The 18,065-nt window shown below is 37.5% G+C and overlaps 6 protein-coding genes across 6 annotated transcripts; 3 read left to right on the forward strand and 3 right to left on the reverse strand.

Moving 5' to 3' along the window:
* Window positions 1-107: 107 nt before the first annotated feature.
* Window positions 108-1,190, forward strand: FDP41_003802 (uncharacterized protein; the record flags this gene model as incomplete). The annotated part of the gene is made up of 1 exon (XM_044707147.1): window positions 108-1,190. The coding sequence occupies one exon, from the start codon at window positions 108-110 to the stop codon at window positions 1,188-1,190; it is 1,083 nt and encodes a 360-aa protein (XP_044561862.1).
* A 131-nt stretch (window positions 1,191-1,321) lies between these two features.
* FDP41_003803 (uncharacterized protein) lies at window positions 1,322-2,662 on the reverse strand (the record flags this gene model as incomplete). Its single annotated transcript, XM_044707148.1, has 1 exon — window positions 1,322-2,662. The coding sequence occupies one exon, from the start codon at window positions 2,660-2,662 to the stop codon at window positions 1,322-1,324; it is 1,341 nt and encodes a 446-aa protein (XP_044561863.1).
* Window positions 2,663-2,847: 185 nt separating this feature from the next.
* Window positions 2,848-4,304, forward strand: FDP41_003804 (uncharacterized protein; the record flags this gene model as incomplete). The annotated part of the gene is made up of 2 exons (XM_044707149.1): window positions 2,848-3,148; window positions 3,208-4,304. The coding sequence occupies 2 exons, from the start codon at window positions 2,848-2,850 to the stop codon at window positions 4,302-4,304; spliced, it is 1,398 nt and encodes a 465-aa protein (XP_044561864.1).
* Window positions 4,305-4,410: 106 nt separating this feature from the next.
* FDP41_003805 (uncharacterized protein) lies at window positions 4,411-6,072 on the reverse strand (the record flags this gene model as incomplete). The annotated part of the gene is made up of 1 exon (XM_044707150.1): window positions 4,411-6,072. The coding sequence occupies one exon, from the start codon at window positions 6,070-6,072 to the stop codon at window positions 4,411-4,413; it is 1,662 nt and encodes a 553-aa protein (XP_044561865.1).
* A 1,124-nt stretch (window positions 6,073-7,196) lies between these two features.
* On the forward strand, window positions 7,197-10,493 carry FDP41_003806 (uncharacterized protein; the record flags this gene model as incomplete). Its single annotated transcript, XM_044707151.1, has 1 exon — window positions 7,197-10,493. One exon carries the CDS (start codon window positions 7,197-7,199, stop codon window positions 10,491-10,493), a length of 3,297 nt encoding a protein of 1,098 aa, XP_044561866.1.
* Window positions 10,494-10,547: 54 nt separating this feature from the next.
* On the reverse strand, window positions 10,548-17,949 carry FDP41_003807 (uncharacterized protein; the record flags this gene model as incomplete). Its single annotated transcript, XM_044707152.1, has 5 exons — window positions 10,548-11,074; window positions 11,136-16,397; window positions 16,452-17,130; window positions 17,199-17,489; window positions 17,614-17,949. The coding sequence occupies 5 exons, from the start codon at window positions 17,947-17,949 to the stop codon at window positions 10,548-10,550; spliced, it is 7,095 nt and encodes a 2,364-aa protein (XP_044561867.1).
* Window positions 17,950-18,065: the final 116 nt, after the last annotated feature.

Consider the following 18,065-nt stretch of genomic DNA (forward strand, 5'->3'; position numbering starts at 1 on the left):
CGGTTCATGAATGATGATAGAGTCAATTAATGTGGATTGCCAATTGAAAGGTTTTCGAGGATGCAGCTACAACATTGCATTCATGATGAAATCATCTTCAAAAAAAAATGAGCGTCTTTGATCAGGCTTCATCCTCCTCGAATTCTAATGAAGAACTTTCCAACAACAAACACACCTTCAATGATCCATGCGATGAATTTGCACCATTCAGCGATTCTGAACTCAAAGAACTTTTGCAAAATGACGAAATTCCAGTGAGTAAACGGTCCCGAATGTTATATGCTTTGAAACAATGGACAGAATCGGAAGACAAGATGAAAAGAGCTATTGATATTCTGTCGGTTGGATTCAAAAGTAAAAGTGCTTTATTGAGACATGAAATTGCCTATGTGATGGGACAGATGCGTTCTGAAATTGCCATCCCCATTCTTGAGAATATTTTGAGTAATTTGAGTGAAGACTCAATGGTACGACACGAAGCTGGTGAAGCCTTGGGTGCCATCGGAAGTCCTTCTGCTCTGCCAACTCTTGAGAAATTTGTGAATGATCAATATAGAGAAGTGAGAGAGACTTGCGAATTGGCAATTTTGAATATTCAATATCAACAAGAAAAGGCCAAGAATCCACAAAATAATCAAGACTCCATCTTTTCACCATTCTCGAGTGTTGATCCTGCACCTGCCTGCTCTGATGACAAGAAGCTCAAATTCGATGACATTAAGAATACTTTCCTCGATTTGAACAAGCCATTATTTGAAAGATATAAGGCCATGTTTACATTGAGAAACATTGCTTCCCAATATCTAGAATTAGACAAGCACGATTACATGTTGTGCTACAAGAGAAAGGCTCAAGCTATTGAAGTTTTATGTCAAGGATTATTGAATCCAGAAGAAGGAGCACTTTTCAAACATGAAGTTGCGTTTGTGTTGGGTCAAATTCAAGAACAATCCGCCGCTGACGCTCTCGAGTCAACCTTACGTGACAAGAATCAGCACGCCATGGTTCGACATGAAGCCGCAGAAGCATTGGGTTCCATTTCTGATCCTGAATCGCTGAAACTTTTGGAAGAATTCCAAGCCGATGAAGTTGAAGCTGTGAAGGACTCATGTGTCGTTGCCATTGATATGCATAATTATTGGTCTGCCTTTTTGTCATTGCACAAGAACAACGATGAAGAAGAGCAATAAAATTTCGATGATTGTGTAACATTAAGCTAGTTTAATGATAAATAATATTGTGGTGCAGATTTGATTTTTCACACTCACTCATAAAATAATAATTCATAAAAGTCAAAAATAATTAGCAATTTGGAAATGCATTATTCTAATCTTTGTGGAGGTTCGAATTGTTTCTTACACGCACAACATGACAAAATGAAAAAAACAATCATTCCAATAATGGCAATGACCAATACTGAGCCCACAATGGTATAAGTAACCCATAAAAATTGAATAGCAAAGTCCTTAACCTCAGAATAACACTGTCCTCCCTGTCTCAATTCGAACAGGTGGCCGGTTACGCACATTAAATAATAGGTATAGTTTTCAATATTTGGATAATAAGGCTTCAGAGCCTCCACAAGACTAGTCGTGTTATAGTACGAGCTATTTGTCAACTTTTCTAACACTTTCACCTTAATGGTGCTGATGAATTTTCTATCACTGAACTCCTTTGCCACAAGATTATACTTCACCTTTTCTTGTGCTCCATGAATGATTATATCTGTGACTTTAACATTTGGATGAACCCTTATAAAGAATGATTGATCGAAATTGCTTTTTGGAGGTATAAAATAATTAGTAGAAAGGACGAGAGTAAAATTAGTATCCGTTGGACCAATTAGCTCAATATCTATTGGATCTATCTTTTCCCTTGGAGAATACAAACGTTCAGCATGATGAAATGCAATGATAAATATCTTGTTCGTTGGTTCCCAATCTTCGTACCATTTAGCACCAACACTGTTAATTCTATCTTGGACTTCTTTACCTCTGACACCAAGGAATGAACAATTCGTAGAGGTTATACATGGAGGTTGCATTGTTGTTTGAGATAAACCAGCCACAGTTGAAAAGGGTCTATAGTAACACTCAGCACACAATGAGACATCTTTGTACATTCTGATGCCAGTCTGATCGTCTTCAATTGTGACTGCTTTTGAAGTATTCGGAACTGTAAATGGTATAGAGGAAACGAGAGAAGAAAAAGTAGAAGTGAGTGAATACTCGTCGTAGTTTGCATGCTCCGTTATGGGTAACCAAGAAGACCAGTCATGTATGGATGCTCGCCACAATACAACTGAACTCACTCCAATAATTAAACTCAAGAAAATGAAAAACGTAAAAACTCCAGTCTTGATATTCCTAGAAATACAACAAATTTCATCGTGATGATGATGATGAGAAAGAAACTTCTTTTTTCCGAAAGGCGTCTGCTGTTGTTGTTTTGAACAGTCTTCCTCCGTGGTTGTCCTTGTGAGGATCATCTCTCTTTCATTATTCGTTTGGATCTCTTTTGAATGATCATCGCTGGATGAAGAGGTCCATGATGATGTGATCCACAAAGATGCTGATGAACTCCCATCCATCATGATGTCATTATGATCACTCCGCCGCAGGTCAGAAATTTCAAAATCATTGGACGTTCCGGATGAAATCATTTTTTTCTCTTTTCCTTGTCCATATCCTCTTCATTCTATTATAGATTCTTTCGATTGTTCTCATCATCTTGATTATCATTTTCATGAATCAGAAGAGAGGATACCTCTTGAATTTCTCAGTTTTGCTCTCTCCAAAGGGCTGTTGTTTGGATCAATAATTGAATTCTTTTCAGAAGAACAAAAAAATGTTGCGAAAATCATCATCGTCGATCTTCTTGTATGTGTGTTTGATGGTCTTGTTGTTGGCTACCATCACTTTGGCCGATGAGGTAGAATTGGAGAATGATAAGCCTATCAACTATAGAAATAGAATGTTGGTGGTTTTGGAATCCACACAACTCAAGACAAGCCATTCTAAGTTCTTTGAAGGATTGAAGAAGGCTGGCTTTACTATTGAATTTAAATTGGCTTTTGATTCTGTTTCTTTGATGAAATATGGTGAGAATTTGTATGATCATTTGCTCATTATGGCACCAAAAGCAAAGAGTAAGTTTTTGATGATGATTGATGAATTTAGAGTGATTCAATAATGGACACTCCCCAAGAACTCGGAGGTGATTTGGAAGATGCCAACAAAATTCTCAACTTTATTGACCGTGGACACAATGTTTTCATTGTTGCTCATACGGGTGGCCTCTCACAAACTCTCAGAAAGGTTGCTGCTGACAGTGGAATTGAATTGGATGATGATGGAACTAATGTCATTGATCATTTCAATTATGATGTTAAGCTTGACTCGGACAAGCACACAACCATTGTCATTGGAAATGAAAAACAATTCCCATCAAAGAAGACAAACATTTTGGGAGATGCCAAATTCTCACAACAACCAGTTCTCTATCGTGGTCTTGGCATGCTTTTTAAGCCAACAAACAAATTACTTGTTCCAATTCTTAGAGGAGCTTCTACTAGCTATTCATACAGCACCTCTGATGAGAGAGTACAATCTGAACCTTTAGTGAAGGGAAGAGACACCATTTTGGTGGGTGGTAATCAAGCTCGTAATGGGGCGAGATTGACTATTGTTGGTTCAATGGATTTACTCTCAAATGAATTCTTTGATGCTTCTGTCACTCAATTCAGTTTAGATGGAAATCACAAGACATTTGCTCATTCTGGAAACGAATTGTTTGCTATGGAGCTTTCCAAGTGGGCTTTCCAAGGAAGAGGATTGTTAAGACACACTAAGGTACATCATTATTTAGCAGACGATCCAACTAAAACTCAACCTTCAGCCTATCGAGTCGGTCAAGAATTGACTTATACTGTTGCAATTGAGGAATGGAATGGAAAAGAGTGGACTCCATTTATTGCTGATGATATCCAAGTAGAATTTGTTATGCTTCATCCATATCAAAGACAATTCTTAAAGTATGATCCCGCCACTCAAAAGTACACCAGCACATTCAAAGCTCCTGACACGTATGGTGTTTACAAGTTTGTTGTTGACTATAGAAGACAAGGTTACAACCAATTAATCTTTTCTGATCAAGTCACAGTTAGACCAATGCACATCAACGAATTTGAACGTTTCGTACCAGCAGCTTATCCATACTATACATCTGTCTTTGTTATGATGGGAGCATTCTTTGTCTTTGTCATTCTTTTGACCTTCACCGAAGAGAAGAGAAAGGAAGATTAATTTTGTAAACAAAGTTTTCATCCATACGATATAGTCACTTAATTAAATTAATACATCTTGAGATAAAATTGTGATTTATTTGTTTCTGAGATTTTATTGATCCATTCTACTTGTCGTTTGTGGCTTGGCTTTGTCCTGAAATGTCGATCCAATGTGAAAACACATTTGGATACAACAATAAATCTTTTACAACCTTGTGAACGAGCTCCTTAATAAAGTTAGAAATTTCTGTCTTATCCTCCAAAATTTTATCTTCACCAGGAAGAGGAAGTTGTTCTCGTGAAAGAGAAGAGCCCACTCGCACCGTAACATTGAATTCTTTCAACGGTGAATATTCTCCAGTAGATTTAACAATATAATTAGCCATTAACTTTTGATCGGAAAATTGGGGTAATTTCGTTTCGTCAGCCTCAAACGATGGCAACACTGGATTTTCGAAATAAATCAACACCTTGTCTTGAGGCGAGTTTTGTTTCAAATTCGAGGTTGGATTGTGATAGTACATAATGGTCAGGTCACCATCAAATACAAACTTTGAAATCTCAATCTCAATTGGGATTGTAACAAATCCAGGAATTGGCATGTTGATTCTAACTTCTGAGACAATCTTAATGGAGGCATTTCCACTGTATGAAAAGTGGCCTGTAAATTTAACACCTCCACCCTTGCCATTTCGTTTCCCAGTGAGCAAAAATCCTGGATCTATCAAATGTTGCTTTACAAAGTTTTCATCCCTCAAATCTATTGGAGTGGTAGATAGCTTGTCTGATCCATTGTTCAGGATTTGTACCGGTGGAATGAAATTATTCACATCTCGCTTATTTTCCAAGTTTTGTAAACGTTCTTTCCACCAACTAGCCCTTCGTTTTGTTTGAGCAATGAGATCCCTTCGTGGTTTGTTTTCATTAGTAGCGAGCTTGTAAACAGTTCCTATCGAACATATGTGTGTTTTTTGAGGAGCTTTTCTAAGACTACTTAGATTATTTGTTCCAGGAGAAAATCTCGTGCTCGTATTGTCCATAGTTGTTTGTGAAAAAACATCGCTCATTGTTGCGCTTATTGGGCTTGGATAATAATAGTGTCCAGAAGCCATCATGAGAGAATTGTAAGCCAAAGGAGAATGCATGGGATGGCCTGGTCCTAATAAATTCTTTCGATTCAGAGATGTGAGAAATCCTGGTGATGGCATTAAAAACCCAGAGGTAGCGACTGAGGAAACACTCACATTATCATCGTGAGTTGCTGTCATTGTTATGATTGGATTTTGTTGTGTCGGTGTTGATGGTGGAGTGGAATAAGTTTTTGATAAATCCACATTTGGTCTATGATCCTGCGCTGTTCTTTGTTTTTGAGCAGGATACAGCCGTCCATAAATTTTGTTTTCATAATATTTAGCTCTCTGCATAAAAGATTTCTCATCGGGAGCCTGTTGGATATCTTTGATTTGAATATTTGGTGCCGTTGTTCCCAAATCAAGGCTATCAATAATTAAATAACTCAAAGATTGAGTGGGTGATATTTCTAATCCATTCCGATTGGACCTGAGCATTGAAGATGAAGAGCCTTCCTCTTCTTGATTCATCACTAAATTATTTTCCTCATCTCGGACACTCTCATTCAAACTACTGCTCATACTCGTACTCACGCTACTATTACGAGCATATTTCTTTCTTGAAAATACCAAAACCTCCAATGTTGAATTGAGTTGATCCTTCAACTTTTTATTCACTTCGGGAGTCAATAACTTCCAATCAAATTGTAAAGACATTTTTTAAATGGGGTTCGAAAATTGACAATCAAAAAAGTATTCACCAACTTGAACACTTGAGCGATTTATATTTGGAGGTGGTTCTTTTTAAAACATCCCAAGTAGATTTGTCGAAGACGCTTGTTGTTAATGGTGCCAATATTACTCATCTTTTTCGTCATCTGAAGAACTATCCAACAATGAGAACATGCTTGCTCGACTTGACAAGTTTGCAAACAATGGCGAGGTTGTAGCTTTATCTGTAAAAGGGAGTGGAGTGCAAAGATACTGTTTTTGTTCTTCTTCCGATGGTCATTCACTGAATTTGGAGTATGTGATTGTTAACGCCATTAGCAAATTGCTTTTAATGACCTGCTCCTCCGAAACTTGTTTAAATTTTGACGAAAACATAATGACTTGTGACACAGGTCCAGCACTGAGGCAACATCACCCTTCCGAAAAGGAATGCAGCAAAGCCACTCTCAATACTAGATTCTAAAATACTTGGGAATGCTAAGGTCAAATGATAATGTTATTATTATATGAACCATGACCTTTATCCTGAATCAACTCCTACAAAAATTCAATGAGAGAAAAAGCACAACCATACAATAATATATACAGAGATATTAAAGGTGGTAATGGTGCGAATAAATATATTAACAAAGAATCATTCCAACTTTGATTGTTGCGTTCACTCGGAAGTGAAAACTCACTTCTGAAATGGCAACGACATTGTTTTTCATCATCCAAAAAAAAGAAAATTCTCTCTTGTGGTTCAACCACCTCAAAAACGCTACAGCACCATTTCTTGAAACAACAGCCACACGAGTTTCTGTTGTCTGGATCCAGACAGTGAGATCAATAACATCATCCTTGTGCTCACGCGAACGAGTGTGTGTGTGTGTTTTTGAAGAAGAAGAGCATCAGTGATTCTGTCCAATTCATCTCTCCGCGCGTGTTGTCAACTCTTCACTCAACCGACCCTTTGAATGTTCGATTGATACTCAAACTCATCAAACTCGATCAACCACTTCATATCAACCGAGTGAGCTAGCTTTATCTCTTTTCATCCTTGAATAGAGAAAGTCTTGAATCCTCTATCAAATTTTCCTCTCTCCAATCAAAGAGATTCTCTTTTCATCATGATGAATACCACCACCACTACGAATACCATCAATACTTTATCCTCTACAAGCCTTTCCAACAATAGTACGAGTAACAGTAACGGCAATAATGATAAGAACAGTTGTAATCGAATCCAAACTTCTCCCTCTGTTCCAACCATTCTCATTCCTAATAATAACAATCATTCAATGACCTCCTTTCAACAACAACAATTGAATGGCTTATTGAGCAATAATAATAATAATAATAACAATAATAATAATAGTAACACTCTCACAACAAATAGAAATGATGCTCCATCATCTTCCAATAATAATATTAATAATAACGGTTCCTATGATGACTCCATGAATACGATGATTCATCAATGGAATGTATTATCGCCCCAACAACAAGAACAATTACTCATGTTGTTCCATGCTCAACAACAACAGCAATATCAACAACAATTATCCATGATGAATTTGGCAACACCAAATCAAGCAACAACTCCACCAACTGCTTCTTCTGCTTTCAATATTGGAAACATGATGACGCCCATGAATATGATGAATCATCCAATGAACACGATGATGAATACTAGCAATAACAATATGGATCAACATTTCCTTTCATCCATCATGATAACAAATCCATCCACTCGACAACTATCATTGCCCATGATGATACCAAGCACCTCCATGTCAACAACAGCCAATTCTTCTTTACAGAGTGATGACCAAGGGTCAACCAATGTATTGAACCATCTTCTTTTGGCATCTCACAACAATCCTCTCATGGCCAATCCTGTCCTGAATACTACCATGACCACACCAACGTCATCCTTTTTTGCTTCTAATATCAATCCTCAACATAACAACACCACGACTAACGTTCCTTTTAATTTCATGTTTCAACAACAACATGCACAAGAGGTCAACATGTTGCAGTTACAACAACAATTATTATTATTTGGGAATTTGACAATGAATGCAAGTAATGAAAATAATAATAACAACATTAATAACAACCACAATCAACATTCGACAACCCCTGTCACAACGACCTCTGATTTTGCACTATTCAATGAAGCTCTCAGTTCTGTTGGTGGAAATATGGATGAAAATCCTTTGAACTTTGTCACGGATCAACAAATGCAAACAAATTTAGAAGAACTATTTCAACATAATGACCAACACACTCATCATGTGTCACCAACACTTCAAAATGACCAAGATGCTAATTTATCCCTCAATTTATCCAATATTCATCATCATCATGTAAACACCATTTCATCGTCACAACCTTCAACTCCTCGTGTGGAGGGAGTTTTATTAATTGACCAACAATTTGATACCAACACACTCACCGATTTTGGTCTTGAAACTTTTTCCGATTCAAATTCCTCGTCTTTCGATAATGTGAATGTAATTGTTGAACAAAATTTAAAGAGAAAATTGGATGTGTTTTTGGAGCCAAAGTCAAGTTCTGGCACTACTAATAGTGGAAGTGGCAGCACGAGTGGTGGATATAGCTCTCCAACAGCTGGAAGAACTTCACGATCATCTTCAAATGGCGGATTAAAACAAACGAGTCCACTCGCTTCCACGACTCCATCTGTTCCAGTCTCTTCTGGTTTTTCAATTCTTGATAAATTACCACCACATCAGCAACGAGAATATTTCAAACGAGTGAAAATGTTATTAACAGAAGATGAAGATTCTAACACAAATTTAATGGATCAAATTTTCAGTGACAGTGCCAGTGGAGGAAGTGGAGGCTCTGATGAACGATTTAACAACTTTCTTGATTTTGATGAAGATCCAACAGCAAGTCTCTTTTCGAAAGTGAAACAATCACCTCTTACTGATGATTCGAGTGAAACCAATGTATTGGGAGCTGAATTTGAAATTAATCCAATGATTTATTCATCTCCTCTGGAAGACAACAAGTCACCTGGATATTACGACGAGTCCACAAATGAATACTCGTCACAACAACCAAAGAAATCAAGATCTTCAAGTCCTGTTGACACCCATCGACGTGTGATTAATAGTCAACAACAACCTACTGTGATTGTCATGTCAGGGAGTCAAAAATCAGATTCCTCTCTCTCTCCAACCTTATCGATTCCTATGGGTTCCAATCATTACATTTGGAATAACACCACCATGAGTGTACCTGTCTCGGTCATGAGTCACACTTCCTCTTCATCCACTCCTTTCATCGCTTCTCAAGAAGTACCCAAACGAAAATCCAGTGGTGCAGTGAAATCACCCTCAAGCAGCACTTCTCCATTAATGCAAACATCTCAATCGTCCTCCTCTCCAAATACTACCACCACAAATAATGGCCATTCAAACAGTTCTTCCACCTCGTCGTCTTCCTCTCGAATTTCACAAACCACTACCTCAAAATCCAGACCCAGTCATCGAAAATTCCCAACCAATTACTTTTTAAATATGGTAAGAGCTCCACCTAACAGCCCAATTGGATCAAAATCAAATTCTAGGGCCAGCTCATTGGCAAGCTCTGCAAATAATTCGAGAACTAATTCGAGAACAAATTCTCGATCCAATTCACCCACAACAAGTACTCCACCAAATTTTTACATTTCTCCCAATTTGCAAACGGATGCGTCTGATCAACAACAAGTGTTTGTGAATTCCGATTTCATGCTTAAATTACAAAAGAGTTTATCGTCGCTGTCACAAGTCAATAACAACCCATTCTCTGCCAATAATACTGTAAATAATGCATCTAGAATTTTAGTGACACCAACTCCAGAACATCACTTTGTGAACATTCCAGCAACGACAGGTGCTATTGTTGTTCCACAAAATCATTATCTCACTCAAGCAAAACCATTTATGGATATTGGAGGAATGATGACACAACAACCTGGTGGAAGCACTGCAACAACGAATAGAGTTGGTTTGGCCAATAACAAATCTCCAAATACAGTTCATGATGAACAGAAGGATGGAAGTAATAATAATCATTCTCTGAACATGACGACTACACACGATAGTAGCGGTGGAGACTTTTCTGGTGATCTCTCGAAACAACGAAAGCATTTTCTGCCCACAAATGCGACCGAGGTTTTAAAGGATTGGTTTTTGGAGCATATTCAACATCCTTATCCGAGTGGACAAGAAAAACAAGCATTGTCGCAGCAGACTGGTCTATCGTATGTACAGGTTTCGAATTGGTTTACCAATACAAGAAAGAGAAGCTGGCAAGTAATGAAGAAAGAATACGAGAAGAGAAATGGTGTGGAAGGATCATCAGAAGCTGCAGTTCCAGGTCTCTTGGAGGATGCCAACAATAAATGACCCAAAAATTTATCCTTGTTGAAAGAACAAGTTTATTGCGATGGCAACAAGACCTTAAACATTCGCTCCCTTAAAGAAGAGTGAAGGTCTCAAATCTTGAACCTTGTTCACATTTGACTTGGCTATAACGTTGGTTGTCTTTAGAGAACAGTTCACAGCAATTTCGAAACCACGAATCGAAATTCCACTTGGCGATAACAAATCATTGCTTGCCGGAGAAACAGAAATATTTTCCTTACTTCTATGTCTTCGAAGAGGTTGTGAGGATGTCTTGTCACCTTGATTGTTATTACTCTTTTCAGATAATTGACTCTTTTCTGCTGATGGAAGAGATCCTACATCCTTATCCTTTGTAGCAAACATCATGTATCCACAATATTTACACTTGTGTACTTTCCAAATTGGTTCGATATATTCTCCAATTGGAATGTTATCTGGAATGACTTCAGAATGCTGTAATACTTCAAATGGTTCTAAAAGTACCTTGTCCTTAGTTGTGAATCCCATATTCACCACATTGGCATTGTAAAAATAGAGTAATTTCATTTCTTGGAAGGAATGAAGGCCAAGTACGCAAAGGACTGTGATCGTGTGTGATATTTCCAGAGTGGAATCCATGAACTGAGAATGGTGACAATAAACCAACCACACATGCTCCACAAATGCATCTAAACCAATGAACAGTTTCTTCTTGTTTTTGTTTCTTTGGTTGTTGAGCAGTGGTGCTGTTAGTGGTTGATGTTGATGTGGTGGAGGAGGATCCTGCTGCAGTTGTGGTGGATGAAGAATTTTTACAAGTTCCTCCAGAAGTACTACTACCAGCATCCTTATTTCGTTTTTGCTCCTCTTCTAATTGTTGTTTATCTTTCAATTTTTTCATTTCCAACATTTTTGAAATACTTTGATGAATCTTGTTGAGCTTCTTGTGAGTGTGTTGAGGTGGAGGTTGAAGGAGTGATGGAACTGTGGAATGTCTATTTTTGAAAAGTGTACCTGAGGAAGATAATGTCTTGAGTTCTGAAAGTGCCTTCTTTTTTTGTGACTCGACGGATTGCATTTGTTTGACTTTGAGAAGGAAATGCAAGAAGTGTGTTAAAATTTCAGGTCGCAATGCTGGTCTTCGACTTTTCACAAACAAGTAGGATTCGTAGCTTGACAAGTTATAAGTATCCATTAGAAATAGGACCACAAAGAGTCCACTTCTACTGAGGCCTTTTCCACTGTAAACGAGTACTCTTCCTCTCTTTTTAATTGCATCTCTGACAAATTCAAATGCCTTAATGTATTCACCGTAGGCTTTTAAGGAACTTTCTGATAAATGTTCTTTGAGATTAAAGTAGAAAAAGTTGTCAGGGAATTGAGACTTGGAAGTAGTGACACAGCAGTTCACAATGTGAGTAATTCCGAGTTTGTTAAGAACAGACTTGTTGTAAGCCAAATCATCAGAAACTAAATAAAGACGATTTTTCATAATGAAAGTAGCCTTCTTAATATAGAAATCAACATCGTCTTTTGTCCAATTATATGGTGACAGATAGTTGTGTGCTGTTGCTTCTTGTTGTTGAGTATTTCTATTGTTCTTAATCGCATCAGAGTTGTCTTTAGATGGAAGTCCAGTAATTGCTGGTCTATTCGAAGATTTTGAGGTGTGAGGAGTTTCAAGAGGATGCAAAAGGTAATCGTCGACATGATGATGAACAATCTTTGGAGGAGGAGTAATGCCTCTACTTGTCAAAGTACTTCTTGCACTATTAAATTCATTTTCAATATCCTCTGGAGACATTTCTTTAAGCTTTTGCCATGACGGCATGACATGCACAAAGTAAGAGAATCGTTGCAATAAATCATTGATGGATGGTCTTCTCAAAGGATCTCTCACAAGAATGTAGCTCAAAATATCCATCAAAAAGTGATTGTAGTGAATCTTGAGGAATCTCTCTTGAGAGATAAGAGTCTTCTTATTATCCGTCAGCAACACAAAGAAGGATGTGAAATCAGAAGCATCGAAAAGGAATTCACCAGAGAGCAATTCATAAAACAAGCAACCCAATGACCAAATATCGCTTGCACTGTTGGCCCCAACTTTTCTTCTTCTGTCGTAGTTCTTGCTCTTTGTGTCCATCATTTCAATCTTGAGCATTTCAGGACTCTTGATACATTCTGTACCTCTGTGACGTGTGGTATAGCCATCCTCTTCATCATTTGAATAAATAAAACTTTCACCAAAGTCACCAATAACCATCTCAAAGTGAGGCATATCAGATTGATGATTGAAAAACTTGGCCTCATCAACACCATCAAATGGTTCCAAGAAAATATTGTCACACTTCAAGTCAAAGTGATTGATATTGTTATCGTATAAGAACTTGTAAGATTCCAAAATTCTCTTGAAGATGTTCATGTAAAGTGGGATATTTTGCAAAAAGTGAGTGGTTTGTTTGAGTCTCCATGTCTTCAAGCTGGTCTTGTACTCTTTCATTACAATATAATAATTATCTTTGGTAACACCATAATCATACATTCTGCAAATTCGTGGATCAGCTTTGAACTTTTCCATGATCAAAATTTCGTTGAAGATTGTATATAAAATGCATGCCTCATCAATGAGTTTAGGAACTTTTAGCAATTTCACAGCTACAGTCTTAACAGAGGAGTGAGTAAATTTGAGTTTACATCTCCATACATCACCAAAGGCACCAACTCCTAAACGTTCTTCTTTCACGCTGTACAAGTTTGGTTCGAACAACTTTTCACACAACAATCTCAAGAGAATATTCAATCCGATAAGGTTATCGTTCATACTACAATATGACACAATGGTATCATGAAGAAGTGGAATAATATGCTCATTGTATGAATCGTTGATGTGGAAATGAAGCATGAAAGGAACGTTTGGAAGGTTCTTATTGAGTGGGAATTGGTCACAATATCTAGAGTCTAAGGTCGAGTTAGAGGTGATCAAGAGTGACATCAACAAGGTAAGAATGGCCACATGCAACTCATCATTTCTGTAGAGCTTTCTATTTTTCCTTTCCTTTTCATAGAATAGCACTTCATCTGATTCCAACATGGCTTCATGTCTTTCCACAAATTGTGCAGTAGATTCAATTAAGCTTGAAAGAACTTCTTCATCGCTCAGATCATCTTCATACAACAGATCATTCTCTGAAGATCTTGTTGAAGCGAGGGTTGTTAAAGCATCTCGTTTTGCTGACTTTAAAGATGTAATCTTTAACTTTTCCAAAATACCCTTTGAGCTATTACTACTGCTGTGTGGAGTTTCAGAAGTATTTGCAGTTGGTTCAGGAGGCGATTGATTTTTAGCTTTCAATGCTCCCAAATTTAATCCCAATGTGAGCATGGGTCCTGTTGGCTTGCTGACAGTTGTTGTTGTGGTGTTGCTGTTTGTTGTCACATTGGTTGTAGAATTTGTTGCTGCCACATCTGCGTTGGAGTTAGTGGTGGCAACATTAGTTTGCTTGGTTTCATAGTTTGAGCCACCCAATGAGAAATTAAGTTTTGGAATGGCGGTGTGAGATTTTGGAGCTGAGGGAGTGTTGATGAAATCAGCATCATCATCAGAATCGTCATGATCTTCGGTAGGTTTCGTTTCGTGATCTTTCTTTGTTGTCTGAGTTGAGGTTAATGATTTCGAGAAGGACAATGGAGGAATGGATGGTTTGGTTCCATTTTCTGAAGTAACAGTAGAGGTGGTGGTCTCTGAGGCGGTTTTGGCTCCAAACGAGAGCTTGGGCACAACAGATATTGGAGGAACAACTTGTGAGGATGATGATTGAGTGGTGCTATTGTTGCTGGCTTGTGAATTAGTATTTGTGGTTGAAGGTTGTTGTAAATTTCCAAGTTTTAAGCCTAATGATGGAATTGCTGGTTTAGTTTGCTGCTGAATGCTACTCGTGACCACAGGTGACTCCTTGTCTGTGTCAGATTCTGAATCTGAGCTCAAATCTGAAGTGTCTGTTGCAGGTGTGCTTTCTGATTTCTCCTTTGCAGCTGCTGGTTGAGCATTTGTGTTAACAAGAGGAGGAATTTTAGGAAGGGCCAATGATGGTGTTTGTTTTGGCTCTGATGGAGAGGTGCTCTTATTGGCTTGTGGAGTTAAATTTAAACCAGGAATGAGATTGACTGGAGGTTTTGAGACTGTTCTGTTCGGAGAGTCAAAATCACTATCGTCTTCATCTTCTTCTTCTGAAACATCCTCTTCTCCAGAATTAGCAGCAGTGTCATCATCGGATGTATAGGTATCAGTGGTTTGATCATTGGGTTCGTTTTGGTTGAGCTGTTTGACATTTTGTGCGAGCTTGGCGGCCGATTCTTCCATTTTCTTTTGATTTTGATGTCTTTTCTCATGGATTTTGTGCTCAAGGTTAATTTCTCTTGCCAAAAATCGAACCACTTTCATGGTGAAAAATCGATTGACAATTTGGGTTGTCTTATTCATGGAGAACGCGATTAGTACGTTGAGGTGAAGTTTGCATGCTTCTACAGTAATATCATCAAAAGCCTCTTCAATGTACAATCTCACAAAGTTCAAGTAGTGATATCTGATGTAGGTATTTACATAGGACTCAATTCTAAGGAAAGGCAAATATGGAAGTCGGAACATCTTTTCTAACAAGGTCAACATTTGCTTTTTCACAGTGTAATTTTCAGTGATGGGCCCTTTTGTTAAAAAGCTCAACACCAAACCATCACCAGGGTTGACCAAGAAATCAAATTGTTTCATGACTCCGCTTTCATCCTCAAGGAATGTCTCTTCCCCATTCGATGAATTCATAGCACCACCAGACACACCACTCGTTTCGTTCATCATCATATAATTGAGTAAATTCTTTTGCTTGACATTATGAGTGTTTTCTTCTTTCTTAGAAAAGAATTCTTCTCCTAAATCTTGGAATAAATCCATTAACACTTGATAATGTTTCAACACCCGAACTCGTCTATCCTCCAATGTGATTGGGAAAGATTTAGTATGAATATTGGTGTTACTATCTTCTCTCAATGTGAAGATTGCATAATCTCTTAGCCATGCAAATGTGTCAACATTTTCAATGAGATTAAAGTAAAAGAATTCCATCAACAAAGGATGTCTTTCGGGACTGCCACAGATAAAATCAAATATTTCAAGCAAAAGGTGTATGATATTGACAATCACTGGATTCTTTTCAGCTAATCCCTTAAATTCATATCTGTTATAGATATCTCTACTCTTTCTTCGACATGCCACTTGAATTTTGAGCAATGTTTCCAAGCAAACAGCCGTACATTGCGAAGCCTGAACTCGTGAGACACAAGAGTACAAGTATTTGGAAAGAGCTTGAAGTTGGTAATGTGTTTCTTCCCAATCATCATTATCAATGGCTTGTTCTGTGATACCTGTCCATCGCCAGAGGAAAATATCGAACTTTTTTAACGTTCTATCTCTCGTTGGATCATTACTCTTGTTAGCATTATTCATTCTCCAAAGTCTGAAATATTTAGCCTCAACATCTGCAGCATACTGTGAAAGAATATCATAAATGATGGACATGTTACTCTTTTCGACGTCAATCACAAAAGCTTCGCTTTCAACAAGGTTAATCTTGTAGCTAAGCGTATTTAAATCATGCATGAACATATTTACAGGATTTCTTGCAAACTTTCGAATCACTTGGAATTTCGACACTGCTTGAAGAATTTTGAGAATAAAGTGCCTATGTACAGAAATGTCGTTGGAAAATTTTGAGAAAATTACTTCTTCCAAACTGAGCGGCTTTTTAGGATCTGTCTTTTTTTTAACTTTTTCCACAGTGGTACAATTTTCTTGTTTAGGTTCCTCGTTTCTGGATATTTGCATGTCAAGATCTCGTTTAATAGGTATGAGATATGTCAAGTCGTAAGCAATATCTAGAAAATTCAACAATTAATACCCAATAAATGAATAGTAAAATGGAAACTTACATAACTCTCCCAATTTTGCTGCAAGTGAGTCTAAATGTTCAATGCTCGATTTGGATTTTTGTTCGGCTTGCACATTTTCAGAATTGTTGTTTGCCTGAGATTGTGTTCGAAGAGTGTCAATACTCAGTCTTAAACCTTCCAAATTCACCAAGTTAGGATCCATTCTTCTTCTTATTCTGGTTGCCGTATTTGATTGATTCTTTGGTGGTAACTTTAGGGGTGGTACTTTGGATAACCCAATCACCGTTCCCTCTCTGGGAGTGGAGGTGCTAGAACTTTTGTCCTTATCGTCAGAAGTGTTGCTCCTATCAGATTGAGGTGGACTTTGTAAGCTAATGTTTAACAGATTATTTTCACTTGTAGTTGGAGATGTGTACATGGATCCAAAGTCTGTGACAGCCTTATCTTTCCTGTTTTTCAAATTCTTTTCGAGTTCTGCATTTATACTATTGTTGAAGGAAGCAGTATATAATTTAGGTGGTTTTATCAAGGAGGTAGATGCGCTTTTTCTGGGAGTAGGAGCAGTTGAAACTCTTGGAGATTTGATAAAGTGTTGAGTGACATTTTGTCTTAACATTGGCTTTCGTGCATGGCTGTACTTTTGGTGTTCAATGTCTTTGATAAGTCTCTTTCGGTAAATGTCCAACAAAAAGTTGCCTCCCGATCGATTAATAAATAACTAGCAATTACAAGTGTTGATGAATAGAATCAAATGTTAAAACAATCACAACTCAAGTAGATACGTACTTGCATAAAAGTGTCGTCCTTCATAAATAGTATTCTGTATAAAAGATATAATAAATTGGTAATGTTACTCTCTTCATAAACAAAATCGTTAAAAACATCGAAAAACAAAGCAAAGTTTTGTGGTTCTGCCAAATTCGTTGACAATATAATTTTCTGTACAATTTTGATTGTCTCAATACTGATTCGTTGTCCGCTACACAAGTATTGAAATAGACAAGGATATAAACCTAACTCCAACCATTCACTTTCACACTTTTCTGTTTCAATACTCTGAAGGATTGAATCCAGTGCCTGATGATGTTAAAATTGGCAATAGATTCCAAACATGGCGTTTTTGACAAGTCGATAATGTTCACACGTTATAAATCATCGCATGTTTTCAACAAGTTGTTTTCAATAGATCAAAATCTCTTACCTTCAATTGTTTCTCTGTGTGATAAGAAGCATCAAATCTCGAGCTATTATCACAGAGTAATGAGAGAATTTGTAATTTTTTGCTTCTTCGTGCCAACTCCTCTTTTGTCAGTATGACATGATCCGATACTATGGGTGATGAAACACGAGAAGAAACCACAACGACATTGTTTGTATCGATGGCAAGATCATCATTGGATGGTCGTTGAGGTTGTTGTGGTTGTGGTTGGTCATGAATCGATGTACTTGTAGATTCATCTTCGGAGAAGGTTTTGTTGGTGGAGGGAGATGAGGCTGTTGCGTTGGTTATTGTTGTTGTTCCTGTGGTAGTAGTCATTTGATGATGATGATGATGATGATTTGAATAATGTTTGATAATATTATAGAGAAATAATGCAATTCTACTTGATGATGACAATCACCAAAGAGAGGAGGTTCAATTGATTTTTACGA

Source organism: Naegleria fowleri (genome assembly GCF_008403515.1).
Source record: "Naegleria fowleri strain ATCC 30894 chromosome Unknown tig35, whole genome shotgun sequence".
Classification (NCBI taxonomy): Eukaryota; Heterolobosea; class Eutetramitea; order Acrasida; family Naegleriidae; genus Naegleria; species Naegleria fowleri.